The sequence below is a fragment of the Schistocerca serialis genome, chromosome 9 (genome assembly GCF_023864345.2).
Source record: "Schistocerca serialis cubense isolate TAMUIC-IGC-003099 chromosome 9, iqSchSeri2.2, whole genome shotgun sequence".
In the NCBI taxonomy this organism is placed as follows: domain Eukaryota; kingdom Metazoa; phylum Arthropoda; class Insecta; order Orthoptera; family Acrididae; genus Schistocerca; species Schistocerca serialis.
Window position 1 is genome coordinate 342,382,554 of NC_064646.1, and position 27,449 is coordinate 342,410,002.

Sequence of the window (27,449 nt, forward strand, 5' to 3'; positions counted from 1 at the left end):
GGACTTTCCTCTATTGAGTGATTCCAGTTGCTTTTCTATTCCTTGGACACTTATTTCGATGTCAGCCATTTTTTCGTTTGTGCGAGGATTTAGAGAAGGAACTGCATTGCGGTCTTCCTCTGTGAAACAGCTTTGGAAAAAGGTGTTTAGTATTTCAGCTTTACGCGTGTCATCCTCTGTTTCAATGCCATCATCATCCCGTAGTGTCTGGATATGCTGTTTCGAGCCACTTACTGATTTAACGTAAGACCAGAACTTCCTAGGATTTTCTGTCAAGTCGGTACATAGAATTTTACTTTCGAATTGAATGAACGCTTCACGCATAGCCCTCCTTACGCTAACTTTGACATCGTTTAGCTTCTGTTTGTCTGAGAGGTTTTGGCTGCGTTTAAACTTGGAGTGGAGCTCTCTTTGCTTTCGCAGTAGTTTCCTAACTTTGTTGTTGTACCACGGTGGATTTTTCCCGTCCCTCACAGTTTTACTCGGCACGTACCTGTCTAAAACGCATTTTACGATTGCCTTGAACTTTTTCCATAAACACTCAACATTGTCAGTGTCGGAACAGAAATTTTCGTTTTGATCTGTTAGGTAGTCTGAAATCTGCCTTCTATTACTCTTGCTAAACAGATAAACCTTCCTCCCTTTTTTTATATTCCTATTAACTTCCATATTCAGGGATGCTGCAACGGCCTTATGATCACTGATTCCCTGTTCTGTACATACAGAGTCGAAAAGTTCGGGTCTGTTTGTTATCAGTAGGTCCAAGATGTTATCTCCACGAGTCGGTTCTCTGTTTAATTGCTCGAGGTAATTTTCGGATAGTGCACTCAGTATAATGTCACTCGATGCTCTGTCCCTACCACCCGTCCTAAACATCTGAGTGTCCCAGTCTATATCTGGTAAATTGAAATCTCCACCTAAGACTATAACATGCTGAGAAAATTTATGTGAAATGTATTCCAGATTTTCTCTCAGTTGTTCTGCCACTAATGCTGCTGAGTCGGGAGGTCGGTAAAAGGAGCCAATTATTAACCTAGCTCGGTTGTTTAGTGTAACCTCCACCCATAATAATTCACAGGAACTATCCACTTCTACTTCACTACAGGATAAACTACTACTAACAGCGACGAACACTCCACCACCGGTTGCATGCAATCTATCCTTTCTAAACACCGTCTGTACCTTTGTAAAAATTTCGGCAGAATTTATATCTGGCTTAAGCCAGCTTTCTGTACCTATAACGATTTCAGCTTCGGTGCTTTCTATCAGCGCTTGAAGTTCCGGTACTTTGCCAACGCAGCTTCGACCGTTGACAATTACAATACCGATTGCTGCTTGGTCCCCGCATGTCCTGACTTTGCCCCGCACCCGTTGAGGCTGTTGCCCTTTCTGTACTTGCCCAAGGCCATCCAACCTAAAAAACCGCCCAGCCCACGCCACACAACCCCTGCTACCCGTGTAGCCGCTTGTTGCGTGTAGTGGACTCCTGACCTATCCAGCGGAACCCGAAACCCCACCACCCTATCGCGCAAGTCGAGGAATCTGCAGCCCACACGGTCGCAGAACCGTCTCAGCCTCTGATTCAGACCCTCCACTCGGCTCTGTACCAAAGGTCCGCAGTCAGTCCTGTCGACGATGCTGCAGATGGTGAGCTCTGCTGTCATCCCGCAAGCGAGACTGGCAGTCTTCACCAAATCAGATAGCCGCCGGAAGCCAGAGAGGATTTCCTCCGATCCATAGCGACACACATCATTGGTGCCGACATGAGCGACCACCTGCAGATGGGTGCACCCTGTACCCTTCATGGCATCCGGAAGGACCCTTTCCACATCTGGAATGACTCCCCCCGGTATGCACACGGAGTGCACATTGGTTTTCTTCCCCTCTCTTGCTGCCATTTAAGTTTATCAGCATCCTGTTAACGGGGAATTTAAATGAGCTCCCCAATTTCAGTGAGCATATGTTAACCTACTAGGCCGGCCGGTGTGGCTGTGCGGTTCGAGGCTCTACAGTCTGGAGCCGAGCGACCGCTACGGTCGCAGGTTCGAATCCTGCCTCGGGCATGGATGTGTGTGATGCCCTTAGGTTAGTTAGGTTTAATTAGTTCTAAGTTCTAGGCGACTGATGACCTCAGAAGTTAAGTCGCATAGTGCTCAGAGCCATTTGAACCATAACCTACTAGTGTAGTTTAAATTTCTAAGCAGACTTGGTATTATGCTATTCGCCCTCGTCCTTTAAGGTTACGTCAAGGGCATTAGTTATTGATTCACCCTTGACTTTTATTTCAATGTTCGTGAAATAGGCTATTATTTTGTACATGGTAGTTATTTTACGTTTGAGGAATTAATGTTTGCCGTCCCCCGCCCCCCTCCTTTCTCTGAAATTGTGTAGTAGCACGGGCTGTAAGACCTTTTTTTTTTCAGTGTGTTATAGTGTACTGTGTGCGGCACCCTGTCCAGATCGCCCGCTTGCTGTGAGTTCTGGGTCTAGCCGCCTCTGGTCTGGGTCCAGTGCCCCCCCCCCCCCCTTCTGCTACTTGAATTAGCCCGTGCCTATGTGACGTCACCTGTTTCGAAAATCTATCACGAAGGGTTTGTATTTTCTTTAAAAAAATTGCGAAATCCATGATTGGCTAAACTTTATCTCATTATTGTAGTCACCTTTTGCGAGCTTTACTGCGTAGAGAATTTAATTAACTTGCGGATCACTTAATGCTTATTTAAAGATTAATGTTGTTGTTTGAATAGGGTGCTTGCCCGTCCTTCTAAGGATTCTTTGCTAACTTATCTTATCACAAAATTTTAAGGATAAAATTTTATTTCCTAAAGAAAAGTTTAATAAAAGTGTTGTTGTTATAAACTGTGAATGTTGCGGCCCTCCCGCTCAATAGCAATTGCCTGATTAGGGTGCATTGACCACCACACGTAGTGTACAGCCCATATGAGTTTTACGGAAACTGACTCCGGTCGCGAAAGCCAGTGCACACGTGAGAAGTCCGTTGCCTCACGAAGTTTCCCAAGGACCCCTGTTGATTCAGAAGGGAAGGCTGTTTACTCGGGAGTCGCCTTCCGTCCTCGCGGGCGGCCTCTGGCAGGCTGACGCTTGTGGCGACCGCGCCGCTAATGACGGCGAAGGAACCGGACCGCCGCGAAGGCCGTGGCCAGCGGCCGCGGGCGCCCTTGCCCTTCCTTCCGGCCTATAAGTGCGGCTGCGCCGGCCCGGGCGCCACAGTCCGCGGCCGCGTCTGCAGAGCCACCCACTACACCACCGTCGACATGGCCTGCAGACTTCCCTCCGCCGCCGCTGCCGTCCTCGCCGCCGTGGCGCTGCTGTCGCACCTCGCGACCGCAGCCAAGCTGCGTGAGTATAATGTCGCCAGTCGTTCTACATATACATCCATACTCCGGAAGCCACCTGACGGTGTGTGGCGAAGGGTACCTTGAGTACCTCTATCGGTTTCCCTTCTATTCCAGTCCCGTATTCTTCGCGGAAAGGATTGTCGGTATGCCTCTGTGTGGGCTCTAATCTCTCTGATTTTATCCTCACGGTCTCTTCGCGAGATATACGTAGGAGGGACCAATATACCGCTTGACTCCTCGATGAAGGTATGTTCTCGAAACTTCAACAAAAGCCCGTACCGAGCTACTGAGCGTCTCTCCTGCAGAGTCTTCTACTGGAGTTTATCTACCATCACCGTAACGCTTTCGCGATTACTAAATGATCCTGTAACGAAGCGCGCTGCTCTCCGTTGGATCTTCTCTATCTCTTCTATCAACCCTACCCGGCACGGATCCCACACTGCTGAGCAGCACTCAAGCAGTGGGCGAACAAGTGTACAGTAACCTACTTCCTTTGTTTTCGGATTGCAATCCCTTGGGATTCTTCCAATGAATCTGTCTGGCATCTGCTTTACCGACGATCAACTTTATATGATCATTCCATTTTAAATCACTCCTAATGCGTACTCCCAGATAATTTATGGAATTAACTGCATCCAGTTGCTGACCTGCTATATTGTAACTAAATGATAAGGGATCTTTCTTTCTATGTATTCGCAGCACATTACACTTGTCTACATTCAGATTCAATTGCCATTCCCTGCACCATGCGTCAATTCGCTGCAGATCCTCCTGCATTTCAGTACAATTTTCCATTGTTACAACCTCTCGATATACCACAGCATCATCCGCAAAAAGCCTCAGTGAACTTCCGATGTCATCCACAAGGTCATTTATGTATATTCTGAATAGCAACGGTCCTACGACACTCCCCTGCGGCACACCTTGAAATCACTCTTACTTCGGAAGACTTCTCTCCATTGAGAATGACATGCTGCGTTCTGTTATCTAGGAACTCTTCAATCCAATCACACAATTGGTCTGATAATCCATATGCTCTTCCTTTGTTCATTAAACGACTACGAAGAACTGTATCAAACGCCTTGCGGAAGTCAAGAAACACGGTATCTACCTGCGAACCCGTGTCTATGGCCGCTCTGCTAAGAGAAAACCGCACCGTAGCGGTCTGTGTGCGTACAGGTCGTGCTCTTTCACACATACGATTACGTTAGAGAGCTACTGTGGCTTCGCTCCTTTCAAAGATATACTTTGGCTGAAGAACTTGATAGACATCTTATTGCATTTAGTCGTTTTAGTTGAAACTGTAATTTGATGGATTTTATATACTATAGCTAAAGTCCTTCGAATATATGGTGTCTCAAAACACCAGCAGTTGAGAAACTCTAGAAAATGCGTCGATATTGATACAACAAGTTTCTTTAATTTACGTCTATGGTGACAATCTTTTTTGTTTAACAGATTACCGTTTTCGGTCTTTAATGACCATCAGATCCGCAGCAAAAATGGGAAAAAACATAAATACACTCGCAAACTGTATACAGCTTAAGAACAATACAGAGATCATATTGAAAAGTAGTACTGACGAAATTTACATTTGTGCGGTTTAAATATGAAGAGGCATACCTGTTTCATAAAAACACTGTCCTAATGTACTGCAGCCATAGTGGCATCGTCAAATGTTAAATGCGGAATCAGCACCAGCATCGTCAAATACATATAAATCACATCACATCACATGCACGAGTCGTGTTGTCAGTAAAACTACTGTTTAAAACAAGCTGCCGTACAGTAGCCACAAGATGTTTGTGTTTAAGTTGCCCAGATGTCGCTAATGTCGGCATACACTAGTTTTCAATAATTAATTGAAACAGCGAAAATAAAAAGGTATACAATAGATAAAGTCTGTAATAAGCTTATAAAGTAAAAAAGTTTTTACAGTAATAAAAAGCAATAAAAAGAACACGACAAAAGTAATATTGTTAAAAAGACGAAGAGTTAAAAACCAGTGGTTGACATATGCTCTAGTGCCAATATTCTAGACAACGACATAAACATTAAACACCATTGATATTGCACCGGGTAATATTAAACAACATAAATCGCTAAAGGAGCCACAAATGAAATTTGCTTTTTATTACTGTAACACCTTTTGTACCTTATAAGCTTATTACGCCTTTTGTTTTAATGATTGCCACTCCAATTCACGTATCATGTCTGTGACACTATCTCCCCTATTTCGCGATAATACAAAACGAGCTGCCCTTCTTTGTACTTTTTCGGTGTCATTCGTCAGTCCCACCTGATGCAGATCCCACACCGCCCAGCAATACTCCAGAATAGGGCGGACAAGAGTGATGTAAGCAGTCTCTTTAGAAGACCTGCTGCACCTTCTAAATGTTCTGACAATGAATCGCAGTCTTTGGTTTGCTCTACTCACAATATCATCTACGTGATCGTTCCAATTTAGGTTATTTGTAATTGTAATCCCCAAGTATTTGGTTGAATTTACAGCCTCCAGATTTGTGTGACTTATCGAGTAATCGAAATTTAACTGACTTCTGTTAGTACTCGTGTAAATAACTTCACACTTTTCCTTATTCAGGGTCAATTGCCACTTTTCGCACCATACAGATATCTTATCTAAATCATTTTGCAAGTCGTTTTGATCATCTGATGACTTTACAAGACGGTAAATGACAGCATCATCTGCAAACAGTCTAAGACAGCTACTCAGATTGTCTCCTATGTCGTTAACATAGATCAGGAACAATAGAGGGCCTATAACACTTCCTTGGGGAACGCCGGAAATTACTTCTGTTTTACTCGATGACTTTCCGTCTATTACTATGAACTGTGACCTTTCTGACAGGAAACCACGAATCCAGTCGCACAACTGAGGCGATATTCCGTAGGCACGCAGTTTGGTTAGAAGACGCTTGTGAGGAACGGTGTCGAAAGCCTTCTGGAAATCTAAAAATATGAAATCAATTTGACATCCCTTCTTGATAGCAATTATTACTTCATGAGTATAAAGAGCTCTTCGAGGTACTTCATGATGTTCGAATACAGTATATGTTCCAAAACCCTACTGCAAATCGACGTACACTGCGAGCTGTGTGACAAGTTGGACTGTCCTGCTGGTAGGTGCCACCGTACCAAGCAAAAGCAAACCGGTTATATGGGTGAACATGGTCCCCAAGGATAGATGCGTACTTGTATTTATCCACTGTGCTCTCCAGAATGAGGAGATCACCCAGGGAATGCCACGAAAATTTACCCAGCTCATAACGCTGCTGCTACGATCGGGTTTGGATGTATGTGATGTCCTTAGGTTTAAGTAGTTCTAAGTCTAGGGAGGTGATGACCTCAGATGTTAAGTCCCATAGTGCTTAGAGCCATTTCAACCAACACGCCTTATATACCCTCCACTGCTAGTGCTGCCACCTGACGTCTGTGAATAGTTATTGCACATTGACGTCGAACGTAGGCGGTGGTCACATTAATGTGGCTGGGCCGTGTATTTCCGATTAGGTGTCCAGATCTCTACTGTATACAAGACTGTACTCTCTAACATCGAGTTGAATATGATTCTTGCTGTACAGGGTGGTCCATTGATAGTGATCAGGCCAAATATCTCACGAAAAAAGCATCAAACGAAAAAACTACAAAGAACGAAACTGGTATAGCTTGAAGGGGGAAACCAGATGGCGGTATCGTTGGCCCTCTAGGTGCCGCTGCCATAAGTCAAGCGCATATCAACTGCGTTTTTTTTTAAATAGTAACCCCCATTTTTTATTACATATTCGTGTAGTACGTAAAGAAATATGAATGTTTTAGTTGGACCACTTTTTTCGGTTTGATAGATGGCGCTGTAATAATCACGAACATATGGCCCACAAAATACAATGGTCCTCCGGTCGTTACTAATACTTTTATTGATTTCAACATTTGAATTTCCCTCCTAAAAAGTAGATCCCAGGCGGAGCCGCGCAGACCGTGACAAGGCGCTTCAGATCAAGCGGCTACTTCGCGCGGCCTAAAATAATAGCATTTCATTGTTCTTCCGACTTCATAATGTAACAAAATTCCTTTATCAAAGATAAACTGCGAATAAATTTAAGCACGTGCTCCTCTTGGTTGAATAAAATGTATTTCTTTGAAGGTGGCAAGAAACGCGATCCTTTCTCCTGGGCATTACGGCGAAAATTAATTACGTCTGCATGAAAAGAATTTTTTTTGTAGTCCAAAAGAAGCAACCTTTTGTTGCTGTAGATTCATCCTCCAAATGACTAAAAGTCAATCGTAGTACTTGGTCTTTATGTGTTGTCGACTTCTACTGGTAGTCTCACACCTTTATCACTTACGTGAAGCAACTATAGCGTTGTAAGAGAGTCTTCTATAGCGTTAGCTTTCGTATTGCGTCGATTATCTATTAACTGCCGTAATGGGGAGCACTTGTGGGGTTTCCCTGATCGTGATAAGCAGCATGTTGCCAAATGTTTTCCAATGATTGTCATCCTGCACAATCCGAAAATATTCCACAAAATGTAGGACAAAATTTATGGAAATATTGCATCGCGGTTCTCAGTAATGTAGGTGGCTGTATGTCCGAGCATCCATAGTGCTGCATTTTGTTTGACAACTGGGTATCGAATGCAGTCAGTTCACATGAGTTCACGAACGTTCAGGTAGCTCGCGTTCGTCCTATCAATGGCTGCTAGGCGGTGGCGGGGAAAGTTCCACACTGAAGCGCTACTCCGCAAACAAACTTGTGCGCCAGCGAGTCGAAGCTCCCGCGTTTGTGGCAGGGCGCAGCTGCACTGAGGTGGTTTCGGTGCAGTTTGTCGGTGTTGGGTATTTTGTCACTGACAATCAGATACCGCCATGAGCGAATCCATGAAGGCCGGAACGGTTGGGGAATGTTTCGCCACAGTACTGTCCAGTTCATCTGTGCCTCCTTGGGGTTTCCACGTGCGGTCTTTATCATGATTATGTATATTGTCTTGTTTAGGAGCTGTGAGGTGCTTGGAACGCCGGCATGCACATAACTAAATTCTAGAAAGTATTTCCGGATTGTTGGAGGATTCCGGAGGAACAGCCGCGAGTTGTATCGGTGGCGCTACGCTTGTTGATCTTATGCTGGTTAAATGACTGCGGAGAAGACATGCGCCCTGACGCTCTATTTCTTTTCTCATTCAGTCGATGAGGACTGTCGCACATTTGTGTCGGACGCTGATTAGCCCAAGACAGTCCCGTGAGAGAGGCAGGCTGTGTGCCGCGAACTGTACTTTAAAGACGTTGCCAAGTAGAAGAAACCAGCTGAATGCCCGCTGCATTTTCGACGCCATAGCTACAGAGAGCGGTAGTACTTGGGTCACGTAGTACATTTTGCTTCCGTTGTATACATGAATTATCTGCACTTTTTGCAGGAGGTTCCGGTGTCTATCGAAGTGCAATTTCAGTGTGGTCCTGAAGCGGTTCAGGAGATTCGCCTCCCAGTAGATGCCCAGAGAACGATGCGAGGTTGTTGCTCGGACTATGCCACTTCAGAAATTTCGTCAAAGCCTCCACTAAGGGGAAGTATCAGGTACTCATCTGTGCGCCACTCGCCTTCATATAGATATTAAGCACGTCTTCCGGGGAGGCCTGGTCTTGTTAAAAAGACACAACAACAATACGTCATATGCGTATGCTGTGTAGCAGATCCACGTGTTCTGAACCACTATTCTTCTAATTCTGTTTTCAGTGAGACTTAGGTTCAGCGGCTATAGCATATAGAGCCATCGACAGGGGTGTACTTGGTGAAGATCGATAAACGCGAAGAGATTCTGTGAGGTGGCCGTCGATTAAAACCCGAGAGGAGGCATTTGATAAACGCGGAGAACGATTGTAGTACGAATCTGAGATTACAAATGACGACAAGATATCCCAACCAGACTTTAAATCCCGCTTAATTGCCCTACTGTGGCACAAACATATGGACTGTCCACACACAAGTGCAGAAAATTTTGCCGTCTTACCGTCCATGTCTATTTAAATTGTCCCTCGTCCTTTTGCATTGCTTTCAGCAACCGCTGACAGAACCGCATTATCCTATCAAATTCTTTGTTTAACCCATGGAAAAGTCTCTAAATTTCAATCCTCACTGTTCTGATAACACCAATTCCACGTACACATTGCTTATTTACGTCGAGTGCAAAGAAAAAAGAACAGCCAAAAGAACTGTGTTTCTTGCAGTGGTGGGTCCTGACATGACTGCTGAAAAGTAATGCCTCCTAATTTTTTATGTGAGAAGTCTTAAAGCTTTTTAAATAAAACAGACGTTACTAACATTCTACGTCTTTATTCTTCGCGTCTACTCACGAGTATTTATTTCTCGACAGTCACCCTGGCGACGAAAGCATTTCTCCTTCCGACAGACCAGTTTGTTGATACCGTCACTGTAGAATGTTTGACTTTTATGACCGAGCCACAACCTCACCTATGCTTGCACCGCTTCATCACTATCAAAGTGAAGTCCTTGAAGGAGATCTTTACGTTTCGAAAACAGATGAAAATCGAATTGGGGCAAGTCGGTAATATATTGAGAACGATTGGGGGGCTGACCCCAAGGCGTCGGATTGTTGCAGATGTCACAACTCTCGTGTGCAGTCTGACAGTGTCATGGTGAAGGAGGAGGTGCCCCTGTGTGGACGAACTCTTTTAATTCGTAAGTCGATTACAGTATGCTGTCTCTCACATGCCGTTACACACCACCATGTTACATATTACAATCCGGACCCCATTGCCTCATTGACAACTTGGGTCCATAGCTTCGTGAGGTCTGCGCCACATTCTATCTCTACCATCAGCGGCAAAGGGCTGCAAATATGTAGACAGGAAGAATAAAGATGTAGAATGTGAATTACGTTTTTTTGTTTGAAAAGTTTAAAGAGTTTTCACATAAAAATTCAGAGGCGTTACGTTTCAGCACGCCATCGTATATTCAAGCCACGGTCCGTCTCTACAATTTTCACACAATGTTCTTCCATTCATTAACCAAGTTGATGGTTCCCTGTTGCTTTTGATTGTGTCCTACCAACCATTCCCTTCTTTTAGTCAATTTGCGCCATAATTTCTTATTTTCCGAACTCTATTCAGTAGCTCCTCATTAGTTATTCGGTCTAACCACATAATCTTGAACATTCCTTTTGACGGTAATAGTAGTGGTATTTCCAAGTTTCGGGCTGACATTTTTCACTATGTATTTCTCTCCAAGGATAATAGAGGGGGGGTAACACAGTGGTAAGGCAATGGAATCACATTCGGGAGGGAAGAGGTTCAAATCGCCGTCTAGCCATCGAGATTTAGTTATTCATTGGTTGTCTAATTCTCACAAGGCAAATTGTGCAACCAGTTACGCAGGTTCCTATTCTTTATCTACTCTTACTGTTTTTCCCTCTACTCCTGCTGGTCAACTACTCCTGGATGCCGTAGCAGATATCACACTATGCTGTTCCTTCTTATCGTAAGACTCTTTGAAAAGGAAAGGACAAAATTCCTTCCCCAGTCCGTGCATGTACATCAGCTGCAATGACGTCATCGGCTTCTTTCCTTCTTCCAATGTTCAAGCTTTACGTCGAAATGGTTTCCACGTACGTTAGCGACCAGCAACCGCCATGAAAGAGAGATTAATACTACTTCAAGGGACATAATTGCTTACGAAAGATCATCTGCGGAGTGAGTGCTTCTGACATCGATGAGCTCTCTTTCCTTTCTGCTAACCATTTGAAATTTTTCTTCTATTGAAAGGTCTGGAACGAAAGCCACTGTGTCTTACGAGGTCAAATGAAAGACTGCTTGCAGAAATAAGTTGGAAACTTTGATATGCAAGTCGCTAACGAGGTATCAAATGTGAAGGGTTGCTCCATGTGATGAGCATCCAGTCACATACTAATTTACTTTCACTTTCTTTTAAGTAACCGGTCTTTCTGCTGTTTTAGTGCTGTACCCCGTCTTTTCCTATGGAGGTAATCTATTCATCTCTACGTAGCTCCTACAGCCAAGATTCTCTGTAATCAGTTACGCAGATTCATATTCCTTTTCCACTCCTTCTATTTTTCCCTCTATTTTTCCTGGATGTCTCACTAGCCTATTCCTTCTTCTCGTGAGGCTCTTCTATGAACTTTCCTCACATGTTTCTTATAGTACTTCATTTCGTATTTTGCTGTCCAGTTTTATTTCTCTTCCAAAATTTTCTTTCACATGCTACGTTGTTTCTTTGATGTGCTTGTCTATGACGTTTTAAGACTAATTATCTTAACCTAAATTACGCCGTCCAGTTTTATTTAGAATAATCTATCGAACTGTTTTTCAACAGCTGCCTCGTTCAAGCGGTGCAAGGCGGGAGACCCACAACTTGGGGGCTGCATGAAGGAAGCCATCAAGGTCGCAGTCGGAGAACTCGCTAAAGGTAAGCAAGCACGCTGTGTGTCAAGGTTAGAGAAGCGGCGAAGAACGGTGGTTTGTTGCAAGGCTAGCGATTCACTTGTTAAATTTATGATAACGGCTGGGCTTTGTGCTGTCTTTCGACTTTGCCGGACCTGATTCGCACTGCCTCCACAGCAGGCTACAAATGCATTGTGTAAAACACAGGATGTAATAAACTGTACTGACGAAAAACAAAACCCGCGTCTGTGAAGGAAGGCATGGAATAAATGAACGTTTTGATGGAGAGGATTTTTTTAGCTATAGGTGACGGGAATGTAACCCCGGAAAGAACCCATTACGGTGTGGGCTGCGTGTCGGATGAAACGCCGCCGTGAAACTGAGTTTCCTAATTTTCAAGCTACGAAGTGTGTCCAGAAAGTATCGAATGTTTTGTAGCAAGCGTAAATAAATGAAGTGCGACCCTTTGGTGGAGATGTGACTGGGTACGTTCATGTCTAGTAGTGATTTTTTTCCCAGCCAGCAGAAAGCGTCAGTCGCTGGTAGGCAGCTTATGAGTGTGGACGTGTAGTGAGCGCTCGCTGGATTCCAGTAAGTTGCAAAATAACTGTTAAATACACTACTGGCCATTAAAATTGCTACACTACGAAGATGACGTGCTACAGACGCGAAATTTAACCGACAGGAAAAATATGCTGTGATATGCAAATGATTAGCTTTTCAGAGCATTCACACTAGGTTGGGGCCGGTGGCGACACAACGTGCTGACATGAAGAAAGTTTCCAACCGATTTCTCATACACAAACAGTAGTTGACCGGCCTTGCTGGTGAAACTTTGTTTTGATGCCTCTTGTAAGGAGGAGAAATGCGTACCGTCACGTTTCCGACTTTGATAATGGTCCGATTGTAGCCTATCGCGATTGCGGTTTATCGTATCGCGACATTGCTGCTCGCGTTGGTCGAGATCCAATGGTTGTTAGCAGAGTATGGAATCGGTGCGTTCAGGAGGGTAATACGGAACGCCGTGCTGGATCGCAACGGCCTCGTATCACTAGCAGTCGAGATGACAGGCATCTTATCCGCATGGCTGTAACGGATAGTGCAGCCACGTCTCTATCCCTGAGTCAACAGATGGGGACGTTTGCAAGACAACAACCATCTGCACGAACAGTTCGACGACGTTTGGAGCAGCATGGACTATCAACTCGGAGGCCATGGCTGCGGTTACCCTTGACGCTGCATCACAGATAGGAGCGCCTGCGATGGTGTACTCAACGACGAGCCTGGGTGCACGAATGGCAAAACGTCATTTTTTCGTATGAATCCAAGTTCTGTTTACAGCATCATGATGGTTGCATCCGTATTTGGCGAAATCACGCTGAACGCCCATTGGAAGCGTGTATTCGTCATCGCCGTACTGGCGTATCACCCGGCGTGATGGTATGGGGTTACACGTCTCGGTTACCTCTTGTTCGCATTGACGGCACTTTGAACAGTGGACGTTACATTTCAGATGTGTTACGCCCCGTGGTTCCACTCTTCATTCGATCCCTGCGAAACCCTACGTTTCAGCAGGATAATGCACGACCGCATGTTGCAGGTCCTGTACGGGCCTTTCTGGATACAGAAAACGTTGGACTGCTGCCCTGGCCAGCACATTCTCCAGATCTCTCACCAACTGAAAACGTCTGGTCAATGGTGGCCGAGCAACTGGCTCGTCACAATACGCCAGTCATTACTCTTGACGAGCTGTGGTATCTTGTTGAAGCTGGATGGGCAGCTGTACCTGTACAGACCATCCAAGCTCTGTTTGACTCAATGCCCAGGCGTATCAAGGCCGTTTTTACAGCCAGAGGTGGTTGTTCTGGGTACTGACTTCTCAGGATCTTTGCACCGAAATTGCGTGAAAACGTAATCACATGTCAGTTGTAGTATAATATATTTGTTCAATGAATACCCGTTTACCATCTGCATTTCTTCTTGGTGTAGCAATGTTAGTGGCCAGAAGTGTATTGAGCAGCGATACTGCATAAAATTTTGCCATAACGCTAGGCGATATCGCAATATTCGTCAGTCTTTCGGGGACGACGTCATGAGTGGTGCTATCGCTACGGACATGGGCGCACGTTAGCGAACCACGCTGGGGCAGAACCTCAACATGCCGGTATTACAATGTCTCTGAGGACGTGCGGAGTTCGGTCGTGGAAGAGTTTTGTATCACAGTACGGGAACTTGTGAAGGAGGTAGTGGTGGGTACTGGATTTCAATTTCGACCGACGGTTTGTGCATGAGGAGTGTATCTGGAAAATACGTTCTGGAACTACTGTCTATGAAGCAGAAGCAACGCCGTCTGGACATCGTCCAGGGCATGCTGGACAATCTAACCACAACTTTCTGAATATCTTGATGACATGTGATGGGACGTGCGTTTCTGTATACGATCCAGAAACCAAGATGCAATCGTCACAGCGGTAATATCCGAGATCAAAAAAAGTACAGCGGATCTACAGCAACATCAAGGTTCTATTGACCGTTTCCTTTGACCCTCACAGGGTTACGCATTATGAGTACACAGGGCAAGGCCACAATATCAGGAAAGAAACCTATTAGCAGGCCCTTAGTCGCCTTCGTGGTTCTATGTGGCGCTAACGGTGGGTCTGTGTCCAGAAAAAGCTAGGCAGCTCCATATCAATAAGGCACTCACCAATTCTGCGTATATGAATTTCTTTCCTCGCCAAGCACAACGTTTTTGCGGTTAGTCAGTCTCCCTACTTACCCGACATGGTTCCTTGTGATTCTTGGCCGTTTCTCAACCTAAAAATGACTGTGAAAGGAACACAATTTGAGTCAAGAGAAGATATCGTACGTCGTGGCTGATCACCGTTTCAACAGTTGCGTAGACGCACTCCAGAAGCGTTTTCCACAATGGCGGGGGCGCTGGAGGAGTCTGTGCATGAATAGGGAGACTGCTTTGAAGAGATTAGGGTTCTGTACCACCAAATCAATAAATTTATTTCCACCAACGAAAGGTTCAATAATTTTGAACAGACTTCGTGATCACTGAGCAGTCGTTCTGCGTTCTATCTACGGACTTCTTCTGTATATGGTAAACGTATTATTGCACCGAGATTGGGTAGTGGTAGCTACTCACACTCAGGTATGACTCGGACAACAGTTTACCAGCCAAAGTGAAGAATGAAATGATTGTACATATGATCTGAATTGCGCAGCCAGAGCTGTTTGTAGTGTAGAGTATATGTAATAGAGCACCTCAGCTGCTGTTAAGAGGGCTAGGACGTCAAACAGGCCGGCTTGGAGCAGGAATGGTACCACAGGAAATTTTAATTTCCACTGTCTGTAGTTTTACAAATAAATTCATAAAACTTTGTCAACAGGTCCAGGAAGGATTCAGGATTCACACTCATACCAGTGGAAGTTCAAAAAATAACAAAATAATTTTTTTTACCTGTGAAATTTCATCATTTTTTTCACTTACAATTGGCTGCATTTGTTGCTATAGGTAGACTTTTCTCCATAAGTAAGAGAAATTCTTCTATGAATTTTGCACAGCATACAAAACATACTTACAGATGTATGAAAGTCTAGAATTTATTTAATTTAGGGGTGCAAATAATTAAAGCGATTAGAGGGCTCTTATGTAGGTTTTCTGTACCTGTTCATGCATTCTTTTTCTTAACATTTAGAATTACAGAAGATTTTTTAATGTAAACAGTTTAATAGTATACCATTTGAGAAACATACCGATTTTTATGTAATGCGTGTTTTTATATTTTCGTAATATACTTTTAAAAAATTTTTACTCATCACATGCATTATAAGTCGGTTATCAGTATTTTATGTTATCGGGTATTACAGAATATATACGTTCAACGCTCGGCGAGATCACCGCTTTTTTTCGTATTCGTCTTAATATCCTTATAATATATCGGGCGATTCAAAAAGAAAGAACAGATTTCAGTCGCTTATTACAGAAAACTATAGAAGAAGAAAACACATTGGGCATATCACTGAATAGGGGGACGTTCAAAGTTTTGACACAATTGCGCTGTTGTTTGTTTGTCTGTAGCAAAATGGCGACTACACCACAAGACAAATCATTTTGTGTGTTGTACATCAAGATCTTACTCATTGCTTTTGGCCTCCCAGGTCACCAGATATCCCATTTTTCCTTCTTTGTCCCACCTATGGGACCTACTCTTCAAGAGCCGAAAAATCGAACTGTTGAAGCAGCCGGCTAAATAAACAGGGACCTGTTGATACGTGTGTGAAACGAAGTGATCTACCGTTTCAATGTTTCTCGGGCAACGCATGGCGTTTGCGTTGAGTGTATAGTATACTGTATACGCGGACATAAAACTTAGAATCTTCCTCTATTCAGTTACACGCTCAATGTGTTTCTATCTTTCATGGTTTCTCTGTAATAAACAACATAAGCTGCTTAATACCATTACAAGATACAGAACATGTGACATTAGTCCTGAAGGAGGGGATCAGTGTCGGAGCTACTGTTGGAGAGAGGGGGGGGGGAGGAGACAAAAAAGAATATATATAATTTCAGCACTAAACACGAGAATTATCTGTGAATATATTTAGCAATAAGAGATGGGGAATAATGGGTTGAAAGAGAAGGCGAGACAGGAGGAGCAGGGCGGTTTATAGCACGGATATCGTAACATGGAATATACACTGAAGCACCAAAGAAACAGGTTTAAGCATGCGTATTCAAATACAGAGATATGTAAAGGCAGAATATGCCGCTGCGGTCGGCGACGCCTATATAAGATAACAAGCGTCTGGCGCAGTTGTTAGATCGGTTACTGTTGCTACAATGGTCAGTTATCAAAATTTAAGTGAGTTATAGTCGGCGCACGACCGATAGAACACAGCATTTCCGAGGTAGCGACGGAGTGGGGATTTACGCATATGACCATTTCACAAGTGGACCTTGAATATCAGGAATCTGGTAAAACATCAAATCTGCGACATCACTGCGGTCGGGAAAAGATCCTGCAGGAACGGATGCAACGACGACTGAACGGAACCAACGACGACTGAACGGAACCAACGACGACTGAACGGAACCAACGACGACTGAAGAGAATCGTTCAACTTGACAGTAGTGCAACCCTTCCGCAAATTGCTGCAGATTTCAGTGCTGCGCCATCAACAAGTGTCAGCTTGCGAACTATTCAACGAAACTTCATCGATATAGGCTTTCGGAGCCGGAGACTCCCTCCTGTACCTCTTGATGACTGCACGACACAAAGCTTTACGCCTTGCCTGGGCCCGTCAACACCGACGGTAACATGTTGCTTGGTCGGTCTAGTCTCGTTTCAAATTATATAGAGCGGGTAGAGGTGTACGGGAACAAACACAACAACACAAATCCATGGACACTGCAAGTCAGTAGGAGACAAGCTGGTGGAGGCTCTATAATGGCGTGGGGTATGTGCAGTTGGAGTGATATGGGACCCCTGATACGTCTAGATTCGACTCTCAGGTGACAAGTACGTAAGCATCCTGTATGATCACGTGCATCCATTCGTGTCCATTGTGCATTCGACGGACGACCACCATCCGGACAATGAGACACCCCTCTCGTCCAGAATAGCTACGAATTGGCTGCAAGACTACTCCTCTGAGTTTAAACACTTCCGCTGGCCACCAAACTCGCCAAACATGAACATTATTGAACATATCTGAGATGCCTTGCAACGTTCTGTTCAGATGAGATTTATGGACAGCCCTGCAGAATTCATGGTATCAGTTCCCTCCAGCACTACTTAAGACATTAGTCGAGTCCATGCCACGTCGTGTTGCGACACTTCTGCGTGCTCGCGAGGGTCCTACACTACATTAGGCAGGTATACCAGTTTCTTTGGCTCTTCAGTGTATATCATAAGGTTATCCAAAGCTGGGAAGTGTATAACTACAACATAATGACATTGTTGGTCTGTGCATATGGAACCGTAATTTAGAATGGCATGGTACCGAACGCGATCTTGGCCATAAATATTTTTTTAAATAATTTTACGTAATTTTTGTACTTAAATTTTCATTGAAATGTTGTGCACCCAAGCCAGTTGCGAGGCGGTGGGAGTTGTCGGTAAAAGGCATGTGGTGGCGCTGTGTGTCCGCAGGCGCGCCCAGCCTCGGAGTGCTGTCCATCGACCCGCTGGCCATCTCCGCGCTGAGCATCGGCCGCGGCAGCGGGCCCGTCGACGTCAGTCTCGACTTCAAGGACCTCACCATCCACGGGCTCTCCTCCGCCGTCATCGAGACAGCCTCGTAAGTCACCACTGCAGTTCTACCTCCTTACCCCTCTGTCTGACCCATTTCGAAAGTCGTCACTCGCCTTCGTGGGTATTTATTGGAATTGTTCAATCCGCAGACTGCTTTTATGCAGTGATTCTTCAGTTTCTCCCGGCGTATTTGTTGTTCGAACAGCCCACTGGTATACTGCCGGTTCATAGTGTCCAACGGGCACAATATTTCGGCGATCAGACATGTCGCCATCGTCAGGTGCGCTGACGAACTGAGCTCCTGAGGGCGGGCGGCCGATTTAAATCCCCTCCCCCCGCGGGCCGCTCTCTTTGCCGTCCGGGTACTTCTGGTCAGATAATGTAGATGTCTACACACATTTTGTGTAAATATCTTTAGCGCATGGTGATGAGGCTTTGAGCTCTTCGAAATCGTTGCTATTAATGAACAACATTAAATACATCTATATTAAGTCACTGTTATAATAAAGAGAATAAATTACTATTCTCCGGAACAACTACGAAATAAGCTATTTTCTTGCAATATGGGCCCACAGCTTCTATAAATTTTTTAAATGATGTCATCTTGAAAATCGCTTATACCCAAACCTTCAGATGTCAGACACTTAGATCGGTACCAAACGTTGTATTTAGAGAATGTACCGACCAAAACACCGATTTAGTTCGTGCTATGTGCTGTCTTACAGTAGAACATGCGTAAACGATAATTAAAGGTGTCACCAGAACTATGGAGCACAGGAAAAGCCTATCTGTGAGTAATGGCTTTCTAGCTCTCACTTGGGTCAGCTAGTATAGGGTGAGGTTCTCGTACCAAAAGTCTCGCGTTCAGAAGCCACTGATGACTACTTCAGCTGTTTACACGTGAAATTGATATATGAGAGAAAATTTTCCTCGCATATAAAACGACCTTTCGGAGTTTCTAGCAATGCCCTTTTCGCAGTCAGCTTTCGCTTCCTTAGCTGAAAGTAGCAAGCGTATAGAGTACATTTGTATAGATAGGTGCGGTGCTCTATCGGATATGTCCGGCAGAACACTGGTGATGAAGCAGCTAGTGCACTTGTAGTTTTACAGAAAAATATACACTATGTGATCAAACGTTCCCGCGCACAAGGCGAAAATGACTTAAAAGTTCGTGGCGCCCTCCATTGGTAATGCTGGAATTCAATATGGTGTTGACCCATCCTTAGCCTTGATGACAGCTTCCAACCTCGCAGGCATACGTTCAGTCAGGTGCTGGAAGGTTTCTTTAGGATCGGCAGCCCATTCTTCACGGAGTGCTGCACTGAAGAGAGATCGATCTCGGTCGGTGAGGCCTGGTACGAAGTCGGCGTTCGGAAACATCCCAAAGGTGTTCTATAGGATTCTGGTCAGGACTCTGTGCAGGCCAGTGCAGTACAGGGATGTTATTGTCGCGTAATCACCCCGCCATAGGCCGTGCATTATGAACAGGTGCTCGATCGTGTTGAAGAATGCAATCGCCATCCCCGAATTATTCTTCAACAGTGGGAATCAAGAAGGTGCTTAAAACATCAATGTAGGCCTGTGCTGTGATAGTGCCACGCAAAGCAACAAGGGATGCAAGCCCCCTCCAATGAAAAACACGACCACACCATAAAACCACCGCCTTCGAATTTTACTGTTGGTACTACACACGCTGGCAGATGACGTCCACCGGGCATTCGCCATACCCACACCCTGCCATCGGATCGCCACATTGTTTACCGTGATTCGTTACTCCACACAATATTTTTCCACTGTTAAATCGTCCAATGTTTACGCTCCTCACACCAAGCGAAGCGTCGTTTGGCAGTTACCGACGTAATGTGTGGCTTATGAGCGGCCGCTCGACCATAAAATCAAAGTTTTCTCACCTCCCGCCTAATTGTCATAGTACTTGCAGTGGATCCTGATGCAGTTTGGAATTCCTGTGTGATGTTCTAGCCCTCTTCAATTGTCGATTATCCTTGTCGGTCAACAGCCGAGGTCGGCCTGTACGTTTTTGTGCTGTACGTGTTCCCTAACGTTTCCACTTCACTATCACAGTGAATCTAGGGATGTTTAGGAGTGTATAAATCTCGAGTACAGACGTACGACACAAGTGACATCCAGTCACCTGACCACGTTCGAAGTCCGTGAGTTCCGCGGAGCGCCCCTTCTGCTCTCTCACGATGTCTAATGGCTACTGAGGTCGGTGATGTGGAGTATCTCGCAGTAAGTGGCAGTACAATGCACCTAATACGAAAAAGTTTTTGGAGGTGTCCGGATACTTTTGATCACATACTATAAGCAATTGGAGCTGTAGAATAAGGAAAGAATTGCCTCACACGTGCTAATACTTTCACACATAATACAATAATACAATAATAATAAATATAATTGAGGCTATACATATTACTTACTCTCAGTTATGCTTTTCCTGCGCTCCACAGTTCTGGTATCACCATTAATGAACGTTTATGCCCGTTCTGCTGGACGACACCACATAGTACGAACTAAATCGGAGTTTTGGTTGATACTCTATCGGCATACAACGTTTGGTACCGATCCGAGCGTCTGGCAACTGAAGGGTTGGGTGTTAGTGTCTAAACTGAAGTTGTAAAATAAAACTGTAATAGGTGAAAGCAAGATGACATTATTTAAAAGATATGTAGGAGCATAACCTCGTGCTGGGCGAAAAATGACCTGCTGAACACTCGCTATACCAGGGAAGAAGGGGGAAGGGATAATTTATGCCCATCTTTTGAAAATACACGGTGTACATTAATAATACGGACGAACTGTAGGAAAGGATTTCTGACTGGAAACGGAAATATAAGGTCCCATGAACATGTCTCCTGACATGCATCGTAGCCACGGTAGATGGCACTGAGGGATGAAAGTTCCATTGTCCGCCGTATGTTCCTTGTATGTTGCTGACCATGTGACGTCGGAAACAAGCCTAGAGGGTGTTTGTGTGCGGCCAGACACATGGAAACGGTCGTTACGCAGAACGCGATCCTTCAAATCTGATGTAGGCAGAGTCCGCCGCCTCCCTGCAAGGCCCGTCTCTCTGAAAGGACCGATGATCACACAAATGCGCCAGAAGGACTTGAAATGTTGTGTGATGTGGTTCGTGTCTGTAAGGCTACTTGTTTTGCCTCTCGACCGTTTCCATCTGCTTGGCCGTACTCTAAGACCGTCTCGACATAGCTTGCACCACACATGGAGCACACTATCTGTTCCTTTACACTACATTTTAAAATTTGGAAAAAATTGTTATTTTTATTTAATTATTCTACCAGATTCCATGTGTGCTTTAAATCACTCCAAAAATCTGTCTCAGTAGTAGATGCCACTTTCCCCATTGAACGTCCTAATCGATATTCCCAGGTTCGGTGCCTTACTTACACATTAATATCCATGCAAAAAGTATGTTGAGAGTGATAGTGAACAACAATGAACGAAATTTGGATTTTTAAAATTATGTTGTGGTGGTCATAAAATCGGTATTACATGTTTGTGAAAGATTATTGATAGTGCTAAGAGTGTTCTAAAAGGCACTTTCAAGTTCTGGACCCTACTTACACATTAATACCTCTTTTAAAAAAATGTGTTCTCAATATAATCCAACGACAACAACCGATTTCTTTAAAAATTTTTTAGGATGGTCGTAAAATACCGCTTCACCCCAATAATGAACGTTATGGAAAATGCCTTCGTATTGCCAGGGTTAAGCTGGGCATTCTGCTTTGAGAGAGGGCGTTTGGAATTCAGCCGAACGTGTAGGTATGTAAGCAACTGATGTGTTGTGGAGCTGCAGAGCGTGCCGTCTGGCGCAGGTTCGACACGAAGACGCTGTCGCTGGACATGCAGACGCGCTTCCCCGGCCCCGTCAGCCTGCTGGGCCAGTACCGCATCGACGGCAAGGTGCTCGTGCTGCCCATCACGGGGGAGGGCCGCTGCAACCTCACATTCGGTGAGTCCTGCTGCCTTTCTGTATCTGTCTAGCGTGAAAACATTTTAGTCCTCTCACCAATACTCGAGAAGGCACACCGAGGTGGGCCACTTTGACCTGCTGCTCAGGTACAATGTATTCATAGTCATTTTTCTTTATTTTATTGTCATTTCCTTACTATTAGTTGAGAAAAAAACGGCAATTCACATTATTCATTGATTTCACGAGGGAGTGCTGAAAAATAATGCCTCCGAATTTTGAATGTGTAAACTCTTAAAGCTTCTTAAATAGGCTGAAGTCGCAAAGAAACTGGTACACTTGCGTAATATCGTGTAGCGCCCGCGAGCATGCAGAAGTGCGGCAACACGACGTGCCATGGACTCGACTAATGTCTGAAGTAGTGCTGGAGCGAACTGAAACAGTGAATCCTACAGGGCTGTCCATAAATCCGTAAGAGTACGAGGGGGTGGAGATCTCTTCTGAACAGCATGTTGCAAGTCATCCCAGATATTCTCTATAACGTTCATGTCTGCGGAACTGGGTGGCCAGCGGAAGTGTTTAAACTCAGAAGAGTGTTCTTGGAGCCTCTCTGTAGCAATTCTGGACGTGTGGGGTGCCGCATTGTCCTGCTGGAATTATCCAAGTGCGTCGGAATGTACAATGGACATGAATGGATGCAGATGATCAGACGGAATCTTAGGTACGTGTCACCTGTCAGAGTCGTATCTCGACGTATCAGAGGTCCCATATCCCTCCAACTGTACTCGATCCACACCATTACAGAGCCTCCACTAGCTTGAACAGTTCCCTGCTGACATGCAGTGTCCATGGATTCATGAGGTTGTCTCCATACCCGTACACGTCCATCCGGTTGATACAATTTGAAACGAGACTCGTCCGACCAGGTAACATGTTTGCAGTCATCAACAGTCCACTGTCGGTGTTGACAGGCCCAGGCGAGGCGCAAAGGTTTGTGTCGTGCAGTTATCAAAGGCACAGGAGTGGGTTTTCGGCTCTGAAAGCCCATATCGATGATGTTTCGTTGAATGGTTCGCACGCTGACACTTGTTGATGACCCAGCATTGAAATCTTAAGCAATTTTCGGAAGAGTTGCCTTTTGTCACGTTGAACTATTCTCTTCAGTCATCGTTGGTCCCGCTGTTGCAGGATCTTTTTCCTGCAGGAGCGGTGTCGGGGATTTGATTTTTTTACCGGATTCCTGACATTTCACGGTACACTTGTGAAATTGTCATGCGGGAAAATCCTCACTTCATAGCTACCTCTCAGATGCTGTGTCCCATCGCTCGTGCGCCCACTATAACACCACTTTAAACTCACTTAAATGTTGATAACCTGCCATTGTAGCAGCAGTAACCGATCTAACAACTGCTCCAGACATTTGTTGTCTTATATAGACGTTGCCGACCACAATGCCGTATTCTGCCCGTTCACATAACTCTGTACTCGAATACGCATCGCTACAGCAGTTTCTTTGGTGCTTCAGCGTAAAACAAACATTACTAATGCTCGATGTCTTTATCCTCCATGTCTACATATTTGCAGTCCTCTACCGCTGGAGCGCTGTTAATTGTAGCTTGTACCATGGCAGTTTGTAACGAACTATGTCGATAGGGGGGATAAAAACGTCTGTAACCGAGTTGAAAATTCGAAGAGTTCATCCACACACGGAGCACCCCTTTTTCAGCATAACAATGCTGGACCGCACACAAGCGCTGCGTCATCAGCAACAATCTGACTCCTTGGGTTTACTGCCATGCATCATCCCTCATACAATCCCGACTTGCCTCGACCGATTTTCATCAGTTTCCAAAACAAAGAACACCTTCGATGACCTCACTTTGATAGTGATGAAGCGGTCCAAGCAGAGGTGAGGTTGTGGCTCCGTCAACAGAGTCATTCTACAATGACGCTATCAACAAGTTGGTCTGTCGCTGGGAGATATATGTTCTACCCCAGGGTGGCTTAGTTGAGATATAAATATATAGACAAGAATAATAAACATGTAGAACGAAAATAAAGTTTATTTTATTTAAAAAGCTTTAAAAGTCTTCATATAAAAGAATCAGAGGCATTACTTTTCAGCACGCCCCGGTAAATTTCAATAACTCAGCTCGAAGACGTTTTTCACTACGGATGCGAACTGTTTTACTCCATGCACGAAGTACAGTGATTGAGTAAAAGTATGGAAATATACCGAGAAATGCATGCTTCAGCAACAAATGCTGACCCTAGCCAAGCCTGCAGGTTGCGCAATTGTATTTGACTTCGAACGGTAGCTGTGCAGTGCCCCCCCCCCCCCCCCTCAATACGTTGCAGGTGTCAGTGGTACTCAGAACAGCGATCTGTGTAGCTGTGAATGCACTACGTCGGAGTTCAGTACATCCGAAAGTGGGCAAATTGCTGGTGCTTGTATGGTAGAAGCTTCCGTAACCAAGGGAGCTGAAGTGTTCGTTGTTTCTAGACGCACCGTATCGAAAAAGCTTATACCGCATACAGGGAAAGCGGAAAAACATCATGCTCTAAGTACAACGCGGACTAAAATGTTTGTTGACTGACCATGGCAGATGGTCATTCTACATCTACATCTACATATATACTCCGCTATCCACCAAGCGGTGTGTGGCGGAGGGCACAATTCGCGCTTAAGTCATATTTCCCCCTCTCTGTTCCACTCGCGGAACGCGCGAGGGAAAAACGACTGTCTGAACGCCTCAGTTCGAGCTCTTATTTCCCTTATCTTTGAATGATGATCATTACGCGATTTGAAAGTTGGTGGTAATAATATATGCTCTACATCCTCGGTGAAGATTAGATTTCGGAATTTAGTGAGCAGCCCCTCCTGTTTAGCGCGTCGTGTATCTGCAAGTGTGTCCCACTTCAAACTTCCTATGATATTTGTAACGCTCTCGCGATGGCTAAATGTACCAGTCACGAATTGACTGGTAAGCTATTTCCTTTGTCGAAGGACTGCATCGCTTCAGGATTCTACCAATAAACCGCAATCTAGGGTTCGCCTTACCAGTTACTTGTGTAATCTGATCATTCCATTTGAGATCATTGAAGAAGATTGTCATGAAAAATAAAAGGGCGACAGCTGCAAAAGTTGATGTAAAAGTGAATGTCGCACTCGCGAGTCCTGTCAGCTCTGAGCACCATAAGCAGGGAATTACAGGACAAGGTAGAATTCCAAAATCACTCATCAGTGGCGCAAATGCTCGTAACAGAAAAATGTGGTGCCGAACCCATAAAATATAGGCTATAGAGCAATGGAATAATGTCATTTGGTCGGATGAGTCTTGCCTTAATCAGTTTCTAACCTCTGACGGAGCGAGTTTGTGTCCCAAGACTGAAACGTGGCGAGGGTTCGGTGATGATTTGGGCAGCCGTGTTGTGGAGTATCATGGGACATATGGTTACTTTTGAAGGCCGCATTACTGTCAAGGTTTATGTGACCATTTTGGGTGACCGGATCCGTCCCAAAGTACAATGTTTGTTCCCCAGTGGCGACGCTGCGTTCCAAGAAAACGGGGACCCTTTCCACACAGCTCGCATCGTCTAGGTCTGGTTTTGTTAGCACGAAGATGAAATGTCGTATGTACGATGGACACCACAGTCGCCAGATTTCAATACTACTGGGCCTTTGTAATGTACTTTGGAGAGAAGTGCGTGCGATCGCTATCTACCCTGATCATCGTTGCTTGAACTTGCCAGTATATTGCAGAAAGAATGGTATAAAATACCCTTGACAATCATACAGGGCTTGTATTTATCCAATTCGAGACGGCTTGAAGTTGCTTTGAATGCCAACGGTTTCCTACATCGTATTAGGCATGGTAATGTGTTGTTTGTAGCGTCTGCATGTCTGATTAACGGTTTTCATCAAGAGTGCCCATACGAAAGATTGTAGGGAGGAGCGGGGAGAGGAAGGGGAGGGAGAGCTAGATTTGAGGGCGTCCAGTATTTTTAACATTTTGGAAGACGAATGGCGACCAGTAAATATCCATATAAAGATTCCAGTTCCCAACCTGCTAAAAACCTACATAGTACCGACTTTTAATGTATTTTTTTCCCTTTCCCTGAGATCTAGAGCGGGGGGGGGGGGGGGGGTGGGACCGCGATCACCCCTTCCCCGTATATGGTCGCCCTTGGCTTCCGGCTTCCGGATTCCGTGTTGATGGCATGTTCTTGGACTTCATGAGAAATCAGCATGTCTTTCTTAACGGATCGAGATAGACAGATGCAATGGTAACCTCGGGAATATGCCAAGGTCGTGTGATAGGACTGTTTCTACTAACGATGTATATAAGTTAGAGCAGGTAGCGGCGAAAGCTGTCCGAAGCTATTCGCAGTCAGTGCTGTTGTCTATAGGGAGCCTGCAAAGCCAAGAGGTTGTAACTTGCCGTGGGAAGACTTGTGGAGTGTCGGTGTTAAGTGCAGCGAGTAGTAGTCAACCCTGGACGTAGATAAATGTAGCACAGCTGCAACACCTGAGGATGGGCTTACGAGAGTCCGAAACCGGTCGTGGTAATAAAAGAAATTTACAACTGAAGCGGTATTTTCAACCTCTAGTACAATGCTCAGTTTCGGACGTTCTTCCAACAGAATTTGTTGTAGCTCTTTGAGTATTGTTCATCAGTATACGACTCTTACCGGGCAGGATTAATAGACGAGACAGAGAAGACCCAACGAAGGGCGGGGCTTTCCGTCGCGAGGGCGTTACGCTGATGCTAAATAAGCCTCAGTGGCAGACGTTACAAGAGAAACATTATGAGTCACAGAAATGTTTACTGTTGAAATTCCGAGAGCGTACATTTGGGAAACAGTCGGGAAACGTATCACTTCCTCCAACACACGCCTCGCGAATGACTCCGACCAGATAATCATAAAAATAAGAGTTCATTTGGAGTCGTAGTTTAATAGGGCATGGTTGCAAAAAACTAACAAAAATGCTTTACAGAATAATAGAAAAACAGGTAGATGCCGACCTCGGGGAAGATTGCTTTGAATTGCGAAGAAATGTCGGAACACAAGAGGCAATACAGATCGTACGATATATCTCAGAAGATAGCAAATGCAGATCTACGTTTCTAGCCTTTGTAGACTTACAGAAACCTTTTGTCAGTCTTCACTGAAATACCTTATTTAAAATTCTGAAGCCCGCAGGGAGCGAAAGGCTATGAGGGAAAGAAAGCAAAGAAACCTTTGGAGTAGGGAATAAAGTTCATGGAGTAGAAATAAAAGCTTTAACGTCTGCCGATGATAATGTAATTCTATTGGAGACAGCAGAGGACTTGTAAGAGCAACTGAACGGAATGGAAAATGTCTTGAGAGGAGCATATAAGATGAACATCAACAAAATCAAAACAAGGATAACAGAATGTAGTGGAATTAAATCAGGTGATGGTG

At 44.7% G+C, this 27,449-nt stretch overlaps 1 protein-coding gene across 1 annotated transcript in view; it reads left to right on the plus strand.

Moving 5' to 3' along the window:
- The first annotated feature begins 3,231 nt into the window (after nt 1-3,231).
- The window catches only part of LOC126418979 (protein takeout-like), a 29,174-nt gene continuing 4,956 nt past the window's right edge, over nt 3,232-27,449 (plus strand). Inside the window, exons 1-4 of the mRNA XM_050086027.1 lie at nt 3,232-3,360; nt 11,719-11,811; nt 17,948-18,095; nt 21,907-22,043. Of these exons, the coding sequence (XP_049941984.1) occupies nt 3,276-3,360; nt 11,719-11,811; nt 17,948-18,095; nt 21,907-22,043 (463 nt within the window). The 5' untranslated portion in view covers nt 3,232-3,275. The remainder of the gene's footprint in view (nt 3,361-11,718; nt 11,812-17,947; nt 18,096-21,906; nt 22,044-27,449) is intronic.